This window comes from Petaurus breviceps, unplaced genomic scaffold (assembly GCF_028583685.1).
Source record: "Petaurus breviceps papuanus isolate PSGF00001 unplaced genomic scaffold, PetGlider_PUasm1.0 91133, whole genome shotgun sequence".
Classification (NCBI taxonomy): domain Eukaryota; kingdom Metazoa; phylum Chordata; class Mammalia; order Diprotodontia; family Petauridae; genus Petaurus; species Petaurus breviceps.
Genome location: NW_027187419.1, coordinates 52,345,534 through 52,363,925, shown reverse-complemented (window position 1 = coordinate 52,363,925; position 18,392 = coordinate 52,345,534). Strand labels below are relative to the sequence as shown.

General features: G+C 36.5%; 1 protein-coding gene across 5 annotated transcripts in view; it reads right to left on the bottom strand.

Moving 5' to 3' along the window:
* Nucleotides 1-18,392, bottom strand: part of PARP4 (poly(ADP-ribose) polymerase family member 4) — a 114,329-nt gene that overhangs the window by 23,291 nt on the left and 72,646 nt on the right. For all 5 annotated transcript variants that reach the window (XM_069080520.1, XM_069080519.1, XM_069080521.1 and 2 more), the window contains 7 exons: nt 17,818-17,885; nt 16,583-16,770; nt 15,733-15,832; nt 10,860-11,030; nt 10,555-10,635; nt 5,514-5,594; nt 4,002-4,097 (listed from right to left, as the gene is read on the bottom strand). In XM_069080520.1, coding sequence (XP_068936621.1) covers nt 4,002-4,097; nt 5,514-5,594; nt 10,555-10,635; nt 10,860-11,030; nt 15,733-15,832; nt 16,583-16,770; nt 17,818-17,885 — 785 coding nt within the window. The remainder of the gene's footprint in view (nt 1-4,001; nt 4,098-5,513; nt 5,595-10,554; nt 10,636-10,859; nt 11,031-15,732; nt 15,833-16,582; nt 16,771-17,817; nt 17,886-18,392) is intronic.

Below are 18,392 nucleotides of genomic sequence, written 5' to 3'. Positions count from 1 at the left end.
TAAATCATCCTCCAGGAAATTCTCAAAGAAAATTGCCCTGATGTTTTAGAACCAGAGGGCAAAATAGAGGTTGAAAGAATCCACTGATCACCTCCTGAAAAAGATCCCAAAAAGAAAACTCCTAGGAATATTATAGCCAGGTTCCAGAATTCCCAGATTAAGGAGAGAATATTACAAGCAACCAGGAAGAAACAATTTGAATATTGTGGAAACACAATCAGGATAACCCAGGATCTGGCAGCTTCTACACTGAGGGATCGAAGGGCTTGGAATATGATATTCCAGAGGTCAAAGGAGCTGGGATTAAAACCAAGAGTCACCTACCCAGCAAAACTGAGTATCATGTTTCAGGGGAAAATATGGTCATTCAGTGGAATAGAGGACTTTCAAGCATTCTTGCTGAAAAAACCAGAGTTGAATAGAAAATTTGACATTCAGATACAAGAAGCAAGAGAAGCATGAGAAGGTAAACAGGGAAAAGAAATCATAAGGAACTTATCAAAGTTGAACTATTAACATTCCTACATGGAAAAATAATAATTGTAACTGATGAAACTTTTGTCAGTATGAAAATAGTTGAAGGGAATAGAAATATATACATATATATAATATATGTCTATATATGAGGGTATATGGGCATATGAATACAAAAAAAAGATGTAATAGAATAGCATCTGGAATTTAAGTTAAAAGTACAATGGCAGTCAGTCTACAAGTGCTTATGAACTTCCTACAATGTGCCAGACACTGTGCTAAGTGATGGGAACCCAAAGAAAAAGTAAAAGACGGTTCCTGCTCTCAAGGAACTCACAGTGTAATTGGGGGGAGAACATGCAAATAACTGTGTACAGGAGGACCTGGAGATAATAAACAGAGGGAAGGCACTAGCATTAAGGATGATCAGGATAGATTTCTTTTAGTGAGTGGTATTTTATCTGAGACTTGAAGAAAGTTAGGGAAACTTGGAAACAGAAATGAAAAAGGGGAAAGTTCCAGGCACAGAAGACAGTCAGTGAAAATGCCCAGAGTTGGGACATGTTGTGTTTTGTTCAAGGAACAGCAAAGGGCCAGTGTCACTGGATCAGAGATTTATGTGGGAGGTGGGGATGTAAGAAGTAAGAAGAGGAAAGGTAGGAAGAAGCCAGGTTATGGAGGGCTTTAAAAGTCAAACAGAGAATTTTATAGACAATAGGGAGACACTGAAGTTGACTGAATTGGGGGTGACATGGTTATACTTGAGCTTTAAGATCAATTTGACAGCTGAGTGGAGAATGGACTGGAGCAGGGAGAAACTTGAAGCAAGGAAACCAACTAGGGGACCACTGCAATAGTCCTGGTATGGGGTGGTGAGGGTGGCCCTAGGATGGTGGCAATGTCAGAGAAGGAAAGTGGATGTAATTGAGAGATGTTGCGAAGATAGAAACAACAGGTTTTGTCAACTAATTGGATAAGGGAGGTAATAGAGTGAGGAGTTAAGGCTGACTCCTAGGCTGTGAGGATGGTAGTACCTTCCATAGTAATGGAGACATTAGTAAGAGGGGAGGGTAGAGGGGGAAAGACAATGAGTTCCATTTTGTATATGTTGAATTTAAGATGTCTATGTGACATCCAGTTTGAAATTTCCAATAGGCATTTGGAGAGGTGGGACTGGAGGTCAGGAAGGAGGTTAGGGCAGACATATAAATTGGAGACTCATATGCATAGAAATGATGATCGAAGCCAAGGGAACTGATGAGATAAAAAAAACTGAAGAGAGGGAGAAGAAAAAAGTGCCCAGATCAGAGCCTTAGTGGACATTCATGATTAATGGGCAAGATCTGCAAGAAGATCCAGCAAAGGAGACTAAGAAGGAATGGTCAGACAGGTGCAAGAACCAGGAGTGTTAAGGGGAAGAGGGTGATCAAAGAAACCACTCTGCTTATTGTGAGGAAGAGGGAGCACCTCAGTGGAGACTGCAGTTCAAGTCAGAAGCTAGAAGCAGAGAGGAACTCCGCAACCTTAGGACCAGTGAAGCTGTGCCTGACAGTGATCATGAGATCAGCAGGCTACCATCATGCAGTGAGACCAAAAGAGAGCTGCTCAGCAGGGGTTACACACTTCCTATGTAGAGCAGAACTAGCAAAAAGAACACAGTGGTAGCCCTACAGCTCCAGAGGTATGAGATGTCTCCACACTTGGACTATGACACATCTTCTCCACGTATGTGCTGGCCACACATAATCCCCATTTCCTACTTGTGTTGGAATTAGAGGGGAAATGTGCCCTATTTTTATGGAGTAACTGTTTTATTAGAGGGCAGCTACGTGACACAGTAGATAAAGCACCAAAGGGCCTGCAGTTGGGAAGATCTGAATTTAAATCCAGCCTCAGGCACTTATTGCCTGTGTGACCCTGGGCAAGTCACTTAACTGCTATCTACCTCATATTTATCATTTATAAAATGGGAAGAATAACACCACCTACCGCCTGGGGCTATTGTGAGAATCAAATGAGATAATACTTGTAAAGTGTTTAGTACAGTGCCTGACAAGTATTAAGCTATATAAATGTCAGTTATTATTTTTATTATTATCATCATTATTGTTGTTGCTGCTGCTATTTTTCTTACTATGCTATTTCATTCAATGCTTTTGCTTTGGATTATTTGTGTCCTCTGGCTAACTAGTAAATGTAAACCTACCAAATGGGGGCTGTGAGCTATGGTCTTGAGTGAGTTAACTTGGAGTACTCTTGTCATCTACTGTGTGATTTGATGAGTGCCCCCCCACCCCCAGGTGCTAGGGATGCAAAGATTAAAAAAGAGTATAAATTAAGCTTTCCCTGCTGTCAAGCTGTTCACATTCAACTGTTTATAAAGAAAACTAAAATCTATTCACTTGTATTATAACATGTACAAGAAATGTTATAAAAGTTGATGGCCTTCATGGAGTTTAGAAAAAGTAGAGCCAAAGAGTAAGAATTTTTCATTGTTTACCTGGCAAAGGTAGATTTGTCATTATTTATCTAGGAAAACTGGAGAAAAAAAATGGCAAATCACTCCAGTACCTCTACCAAGAATACCCCAAATAGGGTCACAAAGAGTCTCATGAGACTGAAAAACTGAACAATCTAGGAAACAGGTTTGTCTTATTTTGGACTACCCATATCAATTCTTCAGACATAAATTCAGCAGAACCTAACAGTGTTTTGCAATTGTAGAAAATTAATAGGTATTTGTTGACTTCTAATCAAAGTACCCTATCTTTATGGGAAAGTATAAGAATCAAGGATCAGCACAGGTTCATTGGTTCAGCTATCACAAAATTGTCATCCTTCAAGAATCAATACCTGTTACCCAGAGGGTAATATTAATCCTGCCATCAAGGTAGTATACTTCAGATACTGACTATTATCCCGTAAGATCATCATATTCTAAGTATGATTTCAGGTTCAAAGACAGTACTCTAGACAACCTCACAAAGCTGAGGCAGTCAGACATGCAAAGACAATAATCAACAAAAGATGAGACCCCCAGGTCTTTATAATTGCCCACCATTATAGGAATGTACTGGTATATTTTACAATGCCCTGTTGATGGGCAGTTATCACCGACCACTGGAGCCATGGTGATAGACCACCATTTCTGCAATGATCAAGAGATCAGCCTTAATCCTCAGGTCCATTAACTTCCTCAGTAAGGAAGGAAAATATTTGCATTACCTGTCTCAAAAGATTGTGTTGCAAAAAGTACTTTGGAAGCTGGAAAACACTATTGGAATGTGAGATATTATAATTTACTGTTAATAAAATAATAATTATATAATTATTAATAATAAATCTATGCTTTGTAATATCCTGGAAGGTATCTGCTTTCTAGCAAAATGTCACTTAATTTTTCCACTTTACCATATAATTAAAGTTCACGATAAATTTAATAACTGATTTATTAGGCCTAAGTTTTGCTTATTTTCCTATATAAGACAATTAAAATAATTTAATTACCTCTTAACAACAATACTTACCCTTTTTTCAACTGCCACAAAACTTGTAAATTGTGTTATAATAGAGTTCTCCTTGCTGAGTTTAATAATCAGAGACTTCAAAATTTGCTTCTTCATCTAGGTTAGAACATTTTAAATGGGCAGCAATATTATACCAAACAAATGTATTTCATATTCAAGGTGTATAGATACTTAATTCATATAGACACAGACACTATGTCTTTTTCAAGTCTGTTTTTTATTACTTCTTAAATAGAATTGTAGAAAAATTTGTTTTCCCTTTAGATCAGGAAGTATGATCCTATGTTCAGAAAGAACACTGAATTTGGAATAAGATGAAGTGGGTTCAAGCTTTGGCTTTTCCACATTCTTCAGTGTGTCACTTAATCTCTTTTAGCTTCAGTTTACTCATTTGTAAAATGTGTTCAATGCTACTGGCTTTTTATCTACTTCACAAAGTTGCTGTGAGAATTTAAAAGAACGTATGTGAACATCTTTTCTAAACTGTAAATGCTCCTCAAATGGAAGATTTTATTGCGTTATCTATGAACATTTTCATGATCAATATCCCAAACAAAACATCAATGGAAAGGTTTTCTTCTACAATTTTCACTTTTATAAGATAGGGGTGACTTCATGTCACGCACATAAGAGACCATTAACTGATCTGACAAATAATGTTCAAAGGAATAGCAAAGACCTTGATAAAAATCAAATATGGAAAGCTGCTTAATCCAAGAACCATATTACAATATCTTGGAAATAATTCGTCAGTTTATTGATCCAAAAGTCTAATAATTTAGTGTTAGGTTAATTTAGGATCACCCTACTTAAAAGCAACCTTGTCTACCCATAGTATGGGGCTTTAGATAGTTTTTATTCTATGTAAACACCTATGAAGTCAAGAAATTTGTTATAAGCTTTCACCTTTGGAAAGCATAGTTATAGATCTGTAGCTTCATGAATTCAAGAGGGAATCATAGGATCACAAACCCAAAACTTGAAAGGACTTTAAAGGTGATCTTGTCATCCTACAGATGAGGAAAATGAAACCCAGAGAGCTTAGATGGCTTGTCCAAGACCACATAAATAAGAAACAGGATTTGAACTAAGGCTCTAAGACCCTCAGTTAAGATCTCCTCCAAGTTCAACTCTCTTTCCACTGGAACCTAATATTACATTTGCTCTTGCTGTTATCCTTGTTTTACAGGACTAGAAATATCTTTTGGTTTTCCTTTTAAATGAAAATTTAATAGAAGAAAATATAGTGGGACTTTCTCTATAAAAGAAATAAAAAGAGATGAATATTCTTCATAATGTTGTTGCTTCCAATCTGGGATGAAATTATCTCTAAAGTTCCTCCCAGCTCTAAATTCTATGATTCTATAATCTTCTTTAAGACAAATTTTTTTTCACCCTAAAAAAACCATTTATTTCTTCATTCAGATTATGTAACTTCACATATTGTTGTCTACATCAGTTTAAGGAAGATTTTCTAAATATCAAAGCATATTTTCTATAGAAAGAACAAACCTCATGCTTTGTTTCATCCTCATGGAGTACTCCATCTTCATAATCTCTGATGATAGCTCTAGCTGTCAGCTTGTGAAGCATCTACATTTCAGGAGCAAACGAAAACTGTAACTTTTTTTTTTTATTACCACTTCACCTTATCTTTTTAAAAAGTCACTAATTAAATTCCTTAGTTCTTTAATGTGATTATCTTTTTTTTTTTTTATAAATAAAGTAGCAGATTTGTTCCTGTGACTCCCAGCCAATGCTAGGAGGATGTCTGCACAAATGTTCTCTGAGGAAAAAGAAAATATTGAAACCTAAAGATTTTTCTCCTCTCTCATAAAAATAATTTACCTCAGGAAATGACTTAGATAACTTTAGTATCTGTTTTTGTTTTGTTTTCAAAATAACACTCTACTTTGACTGTTTATTTTTATTTTTTAAATTAAAATTTATTTTTTAATCATCAAAAATCTACCTTATCTCCTCTCACCTATACCCCTCCAAACTGAGAAAGAAAGAAAAACAAATCCCCAGTTATGAACAAAAATGGTCAAACAAAACAAATTCCTGTATTGGTCAAATAAAAAAATGTCTACACTCTGAATCCATCATCTATCAGATGGTAGATAACATTTTATCACAGATCCTCTAGAACCATGATTCTTTATTGCACTGATCAGAGTTCCTAAGTCTTTCAAAATTCTTTGTTTTGTCAGTAATATCATTGTGAAAAACATTCTCTTGGTTCTGCTCACCTCATTCTGCATTGGTTCATATAAACCTTCCTAGGCTTCTCTGAAAACATTCCCTTCAACATTTCTTATAGCACAAAAATATTCCATTATCATTATAAACCATAACATCCTCAGTCATTCCCCAAATGGTGAGCGAACCTTTAATTTCTGGTTCTTTACCACCTCCAAAAGAGTCGCTATAAATATTTGTACATCTTTAGGGTTTATTTTGTTTTGGATGACTCCCTCCCTTAAATTACAATCCCCCACCTATTCTCCTCCTAGTTGCCTCCCTTTTCCCTGCTGTTTCCCTGTTGAATGAAATTTATTCCTATACATAACTTGTGTGTGTGTGTGTGTGTGTGTGTGTGCATGTGTGAACAGATCTTTTGATCTGTTCAGATAAGAATGAAGTCCAGGTATTAATCACTCTCCCCTCCCCTCCTTCCTCATTATTTATATGGACTTCTATTTCTGAATCCTGATTTTTGAGATAATTTCCCCCATTCTTCCCTTCTCTTCCTCTTACCTGTATATTCCTCTTCACCTCATTTTCCATTTTTCTGTTAAGATTGCCAAAATATAAGAGAACCATCCCCAGGTGCTATGTCTAATTAGACTCCTATGACTTTTGATAGGCAATTAGGTGGCACAGTGGATAGAGCACCAGGCCTGTAGTCAGGAAGACCTAAATTCAAAGCCAGTCTAATACACTTAGCGTGTTTCCCCAATAATAAGACCTATCCCGAAAATAAGCCCTCCCCTTACTGTGTAAAATTCCTCTAAAATAAGCCCTCCCCCAAAAATAAGCCCTATTGAGATTGCTACTGTAGTGAAGGTGATCCCCTGTGCTACACACTACATTACGGTACCCTCTGTATGCACTGTCCCCCCCACCCCATGAAACGCACGCCGCGCTCCGAGCTGCATCCAATCAGAGCTGCAGCAGTGAGCGCGTCATCCTGTTCTTTATTGAATTCATTATTGAATAAAGGTACATTTTTTTGTTCACATTTACCTGTTTATTAAAATTGCTGTCAATGTTCATTAAAATAAGCCCTCCCCTGAAAATAAGCCCTCTGGTGTTTTTCTATCCAAAAAAAATAATAAGACAGTGTCTTATTATCAGGGAAACACGGTACTAGCTATGTGATACTAGACAAGCTATTCAACCCTGTTTGCCTCAGTTTCCTCATTTGTTAAATGAGCTGGAGAAGGAAATGACAAACCACTCCAGCATCTTTGCCAAGAAAACCCCCAAAAGCGTCACAAAGAGTCAGGACTGAAATAACTGAACAACAACAACAAAGTGACCTTTAATGATGATAGCAGTCTTAGGGGACGTATGTATCATCTCCCTGTATTAGAAGCAAACAGCTGATCCTTTCTTAGTCCCTTATTATTTCTCACTCATGTTTTCCTTTTTATTTCTCTCTTAACTCCTGTGTTTGCACTTCACATTCTCTATAGAGCTCTAGTCTTTTCATCAGTAATGTTTGGAAGTTCTTTATTTTATTAAAATTCATTTTTTTCTCCTGTAGAATTATATTCCGGTTTGCTGTATAGGTTGTTCTTGATTGTAAGACTACATTCTTTGTCTTATGCAATATTGTATTCTAAGCTCTCTGTGCCTTTATAGTGGTAGCTGCTAAAATGTGTGTCATTTCTGACTGTGGCTGCAAGGTATGTGAATTCTCTTTTTTCTGCTTGCAGTAATTTTTCTTTAATCAGGATGTTCTGGATTTTGGCTATGACATTTCTGGAAATTTTCATTTGGTTTTTTTTTCCCTCCAGAAAGTGACCTGTTGATTCTTTCTATTTTACTTTGCCCTTGGTTCTAAGACATCTAGGCAAGTTTTCTTTTATAATTGCTTAATATATGATTGCTAGGCTACTTATCTTTTCTTGGCTTTCAGGTGGTCCAATGATTCTGAAATGATCTCTCCTCAATCTGCTTTCCAGGTGAGTTGTTTTTGGTATGAGATACACACCTTACATTTTCTTCTATTTTCAGTCTTTTGACTCCTTTAATGTTTCTTATTGCTTCATGGATTCATTATCTTCTATTTGGTTCATTATAATTATCAGAGAATTTGTTGCTTCTGCAAAGCTTTATGTTTATTCTGTCAAGCCATCAATTTTCCTTCCATAACTCTCATTTCTTTTTTTTTTTTTTGGAGGGGGTAAGGTTTGGAGTTAAGTGACTTGCCTAAGGTCACATGGCTAGTTTTATGTTAAGTATCTGAGGCCAGATTTGACCTAGCCACCCCATTTCTTTTCCAATTTTCTTCTAGTGTTCTTATTTAATTTATAAGAAAAATTTAAACTATTAAAAACCTCTTGCTTCATCTCTTGCAGGAATTCTAGCTGAATTTCCCCCATGCCAAATATTTCTTTGAGACTTTGTTTGTACATATTTTAGAGGCATTCTCTTCTTCTGAGTTTGTATATTGAGTATCACTATTGCTGTAATTAACAGACTTCTATGGTGGAATTTTTTTTTTGTTTCCTCAGTTTTTCCATCCTACTTCCTGACTGTGGACTTTATGGTAGGTCAGGCTTTGTGCCCTTCCAGGGAGAGTTTATAGGTTGTTCTTGTTGCTGCTTTCTTGAGGTACTGAGTTATTCTAGGAACAGCTTTTGCTGGGGGTACTGCAAGTTTTCAGTGCTCCCAGAGTGGTCTGATCCAAGGCAAAGTCTATTTTCTGCCCTCCTGGTCTGAGCTCTGCAGAGTCCTGACTTGGGTTTTGGTCTAAGCAAACACAACTGTGCTTTACCTCAATTGAAGTTCCAGTAGACTACTGTCAGATTCTGTCATTACTGACCAGCTGAAACCTGTTGTTTCTTGGTGAAAGAAGTGAATGATTTTCTTAGGTCTTGGATTCTTACTCTGCTTACTCAGTTACAAGTTTAAGTTGGGGTTGGAAGTTAGAACCAAGACCCTGTTCTCTTCTCTTCCTGGGGTCAAAACCACACAGTTGCAGCTTCCTTCTGAACACTGATCCTTGTTTGGTACATAGCACAGGACATATAACCTCTTCTTATCCAAGAATGTCATCCTTAGGCATAGGTTTCTTTCTCAGTTAGTCCTGGATCTATGATCCAGAACTAGATAGTGAGCAACAAAGTTGTCAGTTATCATCTCTTCCTGTATCCTTCACAAGGCTGGACCTCTCTTTACTGTATTTGGAACCTCTTATTGCCCTGGGGCACAGCTTCTCTGTGTTGGAATTCTCTGTATGGCCATTCCTGTCTAGACTGCCATCACTAGTGTCTGCAGACCTCTTTGTCTGTCCCCCATGCCAACTTAGGCTGGAAAAAATGACTATCATTTTTTTTTCCAGTCAGAACTCAGTCTGGAACATTTCCTAGATTTATTTGGAGATGTTGTATGGGTTTGGGGGAAGTTCAACTATACTGCTTCCTGATATTCTACCTCCTCCAGAATCTGTTTTCAATAAAGTTTCAACTCTTATCCCCTCTTGATACCATGACAGTTAAAAAAAAGTATAGTTTTATAAATGAGGTTTTTACTTAATTACCAAAAACAAGTAATTCCTATGCTACATAGATTATTCATAAATATAAAGAAGACTGGCTAATACCTTTTATGAGGCAAATATAGTGTTAATTTTAAAACTAGATAAAGATAATTAAGATTAAATTAACAAATTAAGATAAAGATAACACTAAAAAGGAAAATAAAGATCAATTACTCTAATGAATATAAAAATATTCAATAAAATATTAGTATAATATAGCAACATATAAAGAAAATTATTTATCATTATCAAGTATGTTTTACATTAGGCAAGTAATCTAATCTTTCTGTGCTTCAGTTAGATGATTATAACACTTCTTACACTTTAAAGGGTTTTTGTGAGCAAAGCATTTTGTAAACCTTGAAGCACAACACAAAGGCAAACCTTTCTTATACTATACTGAATAAAATTTAATTTTGATTAATTCAGAAAGCTTATAAACTAGAAATAGAGAAAAGCGGACATGATATTTAGCTAAATAAAAGTTGGGTTACTCAATATACTACTCAACTAAATGTTTATAGGTGTAGAAAAGCGAGCTCATATGTCTAGACAATTACTTTCCTGAGTGAGATTTTTAATATGAAAATTAAATTTTTAATATGAAACTTAAATAATAATTAATTAATAGATGAAATCAATAAATTAAATCAAAATTTTAAACAATAAAAATATTAAGTACAGGGTATACATAAAATAACTAAGTATATGTTTATTAAAATATAAAATTATGAAAATTGATTACTATCACAAGTATATAAATAAAATCTTGAATCTTACAGTTCCAGTTGTTTTCTGTAGTTCAGTAGTTGATACCATTGTGTGAAATTCTCTCTCTTGAATTAAAGCATTTAGGATAGCCTGAAGGACATTAAAAAAGAAGCATCATATTCCTAACCTCTTAACCACTGACATCTTTAGCAGTGATTATCCCAATGATTAATAATTAACAATCCCCCAAGTGAAGTCAGAAGCACAAAGCACTTTCCCTTAGCTGGGAAAATGGGAGAGTTTCAAAACAAGCCATAGATTAGGTGACTAAATATTCAAGCATCCAGCCTAAGCTTCTTTGGACCACTCCTTACCTGTGTACAATGAGGAATGAATCCATACACAAGCAGTCTATCATTGTTGAATAAGGCCTGGATTTGTGTGGGAGCCTGCATGGGCTCTGGTGAATTTAAATTCAGTTGTTGCCATTTAACAGACACAGAGCTGCATCCTGGAGAAATTATTCTTGCCATCTGATCTTCAATCTATTTACAAAGGGAAAAAAAAGGTGGATTAGGTCTTGATTTTACTCCATGAAAAAAGAACTTTCATGCTAACTTAATATATTTATATTCTCATGATTTTACAGTTTTCCTTCTTGTTCTATACAGGAGGAAAACATTAGAATAAATTTGAAAAATGCTCCTTTAAAATTATTACATTATCATGATTACTCCCTTTACATATGCAGTCATTGCAATGCCTTTATTAATTTGTCTAATATACAGTCTTCACAGTAGTTTTCAGTTACACTATTCATTCTAATAATACAGGTATTATATAACACTTAGCTTGATGATTATTAAAAGACACTTTATTGTAAAACATAGGCAATCAAATGACCTATGGGAGAACTGTTCAATAAATACTTTTTATCTGCTACGTGCAGGGTAAATGACAAAGACCAATACAGGGGAAAGAGGCCTGGACTGGCAGTTTAGTATAGGGGTTCTAATTCTGGCTCTCTATCCCTGTGGGTCACATAGTATTTCTGGCCACACCTAAGATGTAGAGGTGAAAGGGACATGAGAAGTCATTTCTAGTTCAACCCTTCATTCTACTGACTGGGAACCTGAGGTTCAAAAAGGTTAAGTGACATGCCAAAGTCATAAGTGACAGAGTCAGGATTTGAACCCAGATCCTGTGACACCCAAACCAGTGATCTTTCCACATTATCACCAATTGGACCAAATGATTACTAGTTCTTTCTGGACCTAAACTTTTGTGATTCTACGGCAGGAGATTCAGGGAATTCATGTAGAGAATACTCTGCTCCCTTTCAGATTTCCATTTCATTCCTTCTCCTACAGTGAAGAAAGAGAATTTGGTTAACCTTTATTTTTATGGATAGTAATCCTGTCTAGTCTCTATTTTTATTTAATTCTACTCTTAGGCCTATCCTGTTCTAAACACAAAAAAAGAACATCTTCAAAATATAAAAATAAATTTTAAACTGCAATTTATTTTTATACTTGACTAAAAGAGCCTACACTTCCAAAATTAGAAAAGCGATCCTAGTCATAGTTATAAGTTATATTTACATAGTACTTTGAGGCTGATAATGTGCTATTTCATAAGACCCTTTAAGTACTATTATACCCATTTTACAGATGAGGAAACTGCAGTTCAGTGAGTTTAGAATATCTTGCCTGGAATAGATTATAGGAAGAAGGGCCTTTAGACACCATCTAATCCTTTTTCTTCCATATGGAAATTAAGAATGATAGATGTAAAGCTGAAAGGGACCTTAGATGCCTTCTAGTCTAACCCCTTCAAATTTTACTTGAGGAAACTGAGGTTCAGGGAGGTTTAAGTGACTTGTGACTTGTCCAAGGTCACTCTGATAGTATCAGAAGCAGAATTTGAACCCAGGGCCCTAAGCCAGGGTTCTCTCCATCAAACCACAATGCTTCCTTCCTTATTCCCAATCAAAGCCTCTTTTCATTGCATCAGTCATAATGAATTCCAGAGTCCTTTCTTGTGGTTTATACAAGGTGTAGTTACTGAATAATGAAACTCATTTTTAACAAACATAAACCATTGATTATAATAATAAAAAATGACATTGATATATTGCTTTAAGGTTTGCCAAAAGTTTTACATGCATCATATGTGGTTGTCACAATATCACCAGGTCAATTATTATTCCCTCTGTACACATGAGAAAACTGGGGCTCAGAGATTAGATGAGTTGCCCAAGGTCACACAGCTAGTGAGTGTCTCAGGTGGGATTCAAGTTGAGTTCTTCCTGACTCCACATACAATACTCTGGGTTGTTGTCCTTCCTTCTTGAAGAGGACCAAAATGACATCACTATGTTAGAGTCAAGTTACAGTGTGTCCGACTGTGGCTGATCAGACCAACACAAGCTCAGAATGTTCTACCACAGGTTGGGCACAAATAGTCCATGCGAACATTTGGGGTGGATTCTATAAATTTGCACATCATATATTTCTTTTGAGCTGTTTTAATTCTGCTTTGCTCATGGAGCACAGCACCTTCTCTGATGTAGGCATGCCATGCTGGGTGGTCCTGTGCCAGTGTCTCCCATGTCACACAATTAATTCCAAAGTTCTTGAGACAGACCTTGAGAGTGTCCTTTTATTGCTTCTTCTGACCACCATGTGAGTGCTTGCCCTGTGTGAGTTCTCCATAAGATAGTCTTTTTGGTAAGCAAATGTTTGAAATTTGAATGTGGCCAGGCCACTGGAGCTGTGCTCTCTGAAAAAAAACATTTGAACGCCTGGCAATTTAGTTTGAGAAAGGACCTCAGTGTCTGGTACCTTATCCTGTCAGGTGATCTTCAGAATTTTCTTTTTTGCCTTTTTTGGAGGGCAATTGGGGTTAAGTAACTTGCCCAAGGTTACACAGCTAGTTTTTTTTTTGTGTGGGTGTTAACTGTCTGAGGCTGGAACCGAACCCAGGTCCTCCTGACTCCAAGGCCGGTGCTTTACTCACTGCGCCACCTAGGCACCCTTTCAGAATCTTTCTAAGATAATTCAAAGCAATTCAGTTCCCTGGCTTGACACTGGTATGCTGTTCAGGTCTCACAAGCATACAACAATGGGAGTATAATAGCTCTGTAGACCTTCAGTTTGGTAGTCAGTCTAATACCTCTTCTCTCCCATGCTTTCCTTCAGAGCTTCCCAAACACTGAGCTAGCTCTGACAATGCATGTGTCAATCTTGTTAATGTGTACATTCCTGGAATGTACACTATCAAGGTAAGTGAATTTATTCATAGCATTCAAAATGTCTCCACTTGCTGTAACAACCATATTCTATTCACTATATTAGGATAGCTCTGAATTCTATTAGAATCCTTACATTGAAATGTCTTGCAAAGTCTCTTCTTGGGAAACTATGCATTTATTCCAACAATGCTGCCATAACTTGAACTCATTGGAAGTCATTCTTTGAGCAGTGTCAGAACCAGTTTATAAGCCATGAAAAAGTCACTCTAATTGCTTTAGAGTCACATTTTATTTGTTACCCCAAAGAGAAGCAGTCACCTTCTTTCCAGAACTGGTTTTGGATGACTTTTGTTTAAAAAATTACCTGTCTTTGTCATGTTAGAAATCTTGGTGTTATCTTTCCATTCAACTCCCTCAACTCTCATAAACTAATCATTTACCAATTCTTATTGATTCCATCTCTAAAAGATCTCTCAGATCTATTCTTTTTTTCTCTATTTCCACAGCCATCAGCCTAGTACAGGTTCCCATTACCAACCCCCTGGATATCACAAGAGATTCCCAACAAGACTTCCCATCTCCACTTTTTGTCTTTAATAGTCCATATGTCACACTACTGCCAGAGTTATCTTCCTTGTACATAGATCTAATCATGTTATACATCTGTACAAGAATTAGATTGGTTTCCTCTTGCCTACTAAGTAAACTGTTCCTCTGCTTGTCATTCAGAGTCTCTACATGTGGCCCCATCTTAACCTTTCAGACTTATCTAAATATAACTCTCTCATGTGCCCTATGTCCTAGCCATACTAGACTACTTGCTGACATACATACCCCATACTTGCCCATTTCTCTCCTCTGTGCCATGGCTCACACTGTTCCCTATGCCTAAGTTGCTCTATCACCAAGACTAGGAATTTCTACCTATTCATTATAGCTCAATTCAAAAGCCACTTTCTCCAGGAAGCCTTTCCTGATTTCCTAAGTTAATAACTAGCTACCCCACGACCCCCGTCAGACCTGCATAGCACCTTGTACCTCTCTTTTTGTTTGTTTTACAGCTATTTTGTTTTACAGTTACTTTTTTATGTGTCATAGTTTCTGTTCCTCTCTCTCTATTCATTTCATAGCTACTCTCATACAGGGCCTTATTATCTCCTAATGAAGGAGAGGAACTATGAAATGAATAGAGAGAAGGGAACAAATGTGAGAGATACTGTGGAGGTGAGATTGGATATGGAAAGCAAATAAGAGTGAGGGGTAAAGGGTGACTTTCAGGTTGTAAACGTGGATAACTAGAAGAATCCTGATGTCTTTGACAGAGACAGGGAAATTAGGAAGAGAGGTAGGTGTAGAATATGAATGAAGTTTGAGAAGTCCAGCCAGCACTTATTGAATAAGGACCAACATAGTTAAGTGTAGAGAGGCTCATCAATAGAAGGTTAGTCAACAAATGATGATTTTTTTGGTCATTTTCTTTTTTTTTTTTTTGTAACTCAGGATGACCATATACAAAAGAGGTGTGGGATTGTGGTCTGTGTCAGTGGAGAGAATTCTTACACCAAACAAGTCAGGGATCTATAAAAGAATGAAATTATAACTCCTTTCTTCCTACTAGACTATAGGATACATGGGGCCAAAGACCAGGACTTATCTAAACTTTATATCTTAGCACAGTATAGATAACTTAATAAATAAACCTATATAGAATAGTTACTTAATATGTGTTTATGTAATTGAATGGAACCTTTTGAATAATATCAGAAAACAAAGTTAAGAGTTACAGACTTTACATGAATGACATTTGTGGGCATTTTATTTTTATTCAAGGATTAAAATGAAGTGATTTACTTTGATTGTATAGACATTAGAGCTCAGAGATCCATTTCACTGACTATTGTATAAGACTTAAAAACACAAATAATCAGTGTTTATAATATTTCATATTCCCATAGGCACACCTGAAAAAAGAATGAAAAAGTGAAGAAACGTACCTGTTTTTTCCAATTGTATTTAGAATTTGTGTTAAAGTATTCAAATGCTCCAGCACCATACTGGGACAAAGCTCTCAGGATATGACGATTTGCTGTGGACCTGGTCAAATTTTAAAGGTTTAGTTTAAAAGATTTATGAAAATAATTTCAAGACTCTTTACAATGGGACATGTCAAAGCTCAAAATGTCAACAAAAGAAAGCACATGGCGTCAACAGATGGTGCCATGCCCCCCTGGGTAGTTGTGGGATTTGTAATTCAAAGGAAATAAAACAAACATATTAGAGAGGACATACGTAAATTCCTTAGACTAATGAACTTGTGCTGATCTTTCTCAACAAAGCAATTGAAAAGTGGTTATAACAGATGGTCTGTCAGATCATACTTCTTTCTAAATAGGGACTAGTTTCTTTTCAACCAGAAGTAAGGGTGGGGAACGAAATGATAGTTACCACTTATACCTGCTCCCAAATAATGGCTGTGCCTCACCCAAATACCAAGGGAAAACAAACCCCTTCTCCTTCCCTCAGCTTCTGTAACCCTGCTCTCTCCTAGTTCCTCTCCAGACTATCTGACTCCTTCCTAGTCTTTTTGGCTGATCTGCCATCCATTCTATGCCTCCTAATCAAGGAACTGTCTTTGGCCCTCTTTTTCCAGCTTTTCCTTTGGGTATCTCCTCAGTTCTCACTTGTTCCTTTCCCTTTTGGAAGTCATCTTTGTAACCCATCTATGCTGCCATAATTCCTTAAATTCCAGTCATGTCTCCAGCTGCCTGTTGGCTGCCCCCCCCCAATCCCCCCCCCGCCCCCCCCCCAATTTCCCATTTACATAATGATTTTTCTTACACTTACCCAATGCCACATGTAAATAAGCGGGTGTGTCTAACATTTCTTTTTACAATCTGCAATGTCAGGCTCTCATTCTGGATATGCCCATCAGAAAGAAGTAGTATGTTTCGCGTCCCTTGAGAAGGATAAAGTAAGTTTAAAAAATGTAGAGTTTTCCAGAAGTCGGTATTTCCCATGGTAGGTGTAGCAGACTGGAAAAAAATTAAAAGAAAGCAGGTTTTATTCACACTTTGTAAACTTGCTATTAAATATTTCTTCTTTTAAATATTTTGTTTCTTTAGAGAGGGCCCCCTTATTTTTACAACACATATTTTTCAAAAATGACATATTTGCTACTATGCCTGGGAAGAACAGTTAGACTAAAATCATTTCTACTTCTACACTATGAACTTATAAAAGAGAATTTTCACATTTCATTTCAGATAGTTAGAAAATGCAATCATTCTCTTTAAGTGCCTAAATTAAGTGAAAATGTGTCCTTTCTCGCTGCTTGTTTTTGATAGGCATTATAAATTTAACCTTAAATATCTACAAAGCCAATTAAACTTACGTTTACCATTAATTAAACTTTTTAATAAAATATACCAATGTAAATTTACCTTTCCCCCAACTTATAAATTATCCCATTAATACCCTCTACAGATAGTACTTTTTAAAGACAAAATGAAAGAACTGCTATGAAATGCTATTTTTACTTGCATTATGGTTGCTCTTAATTAGTGGCTGCAACTTATTTTAGAATGAGAAAATAGGAAAAAAAGAATTTCCCCTGAATAAAAGTAATAAGAGCTCTTTGTGGCTGCTAGTCTCAAATTGCACATTATTCATTAGAGTCTTTACAGACCAATTGTTCAAGCCCCTTTTAATTGGTTTACATCCCCATCTGTGACTGACTTTGTAAATACTATCTCCTACCTCAAGTTGCCTCTCTACCAAAGATTACCAAAGTCAGCCTTCCTACTTACCTATCTGTGACTAATTCACCTTTTCATCCTTCCTCTCTTTTTATATAATGGTCACTGTCATATACTGGTTGCAATGCTTTTTGAAGATTGGAAAAATCAGTATCAAAAGTACAAAAGCTTCATAAGTAAACGGGTTAGTAGCAGGCAATATAACAAAGACAGTGATGTATATATACCCAGGGCCTCAGAGGCAGAAAAGTGCTAGATCCTAGAAACGTCATTGAAATTTCATAGGCAAAGACTCAGGAGATTAAGAAAGAATGTTTTACTCACCATAATGAACTCTGTCAGTTCAGGATTGCTTGTGGAGTACTTAGGATATGAAAAAAATTCAGTATGACCTGTATAATGAAATTTGTTTGAAACTCCTGTTAAATATAACTTCTAGTACAGTACCATTATATGGTTCTATTTCTGCCATTTAAAAATGTCTCACATGTTTGTTTATATACATTTATTTGGTTGGGCCTTACTTTTAGGAAATTGTATATATAAAAGTCTTAATTTGTAATTGTGACAGGAGACTGGCCTATGAGGGCCAGTCCTAGGTGCATGCACTGGGGACTTAAGGAAGTTTGGTGAACCGATTTCTAGAAGTTCATAAGGATGTGGAACAAAGGAGTGTAGTTTTTCACTAAGCACTGGCAAATACATATTCTGTGGCTGTTTTCTGTCCACTTACTGCATAGTGAGGAACGGTCTTTTGATTTGGGGCTGAGCAGGAATTGAGAGTACACACAAAATGCCCAAACACGAAAAATAATTTTTCCTTCCCACTGGTGGCCTTGAGACATAAGGAGGTCTCTGATGTCTGGAAAGCCAGTGGTTGGGGGTATCCTTTTTTATTT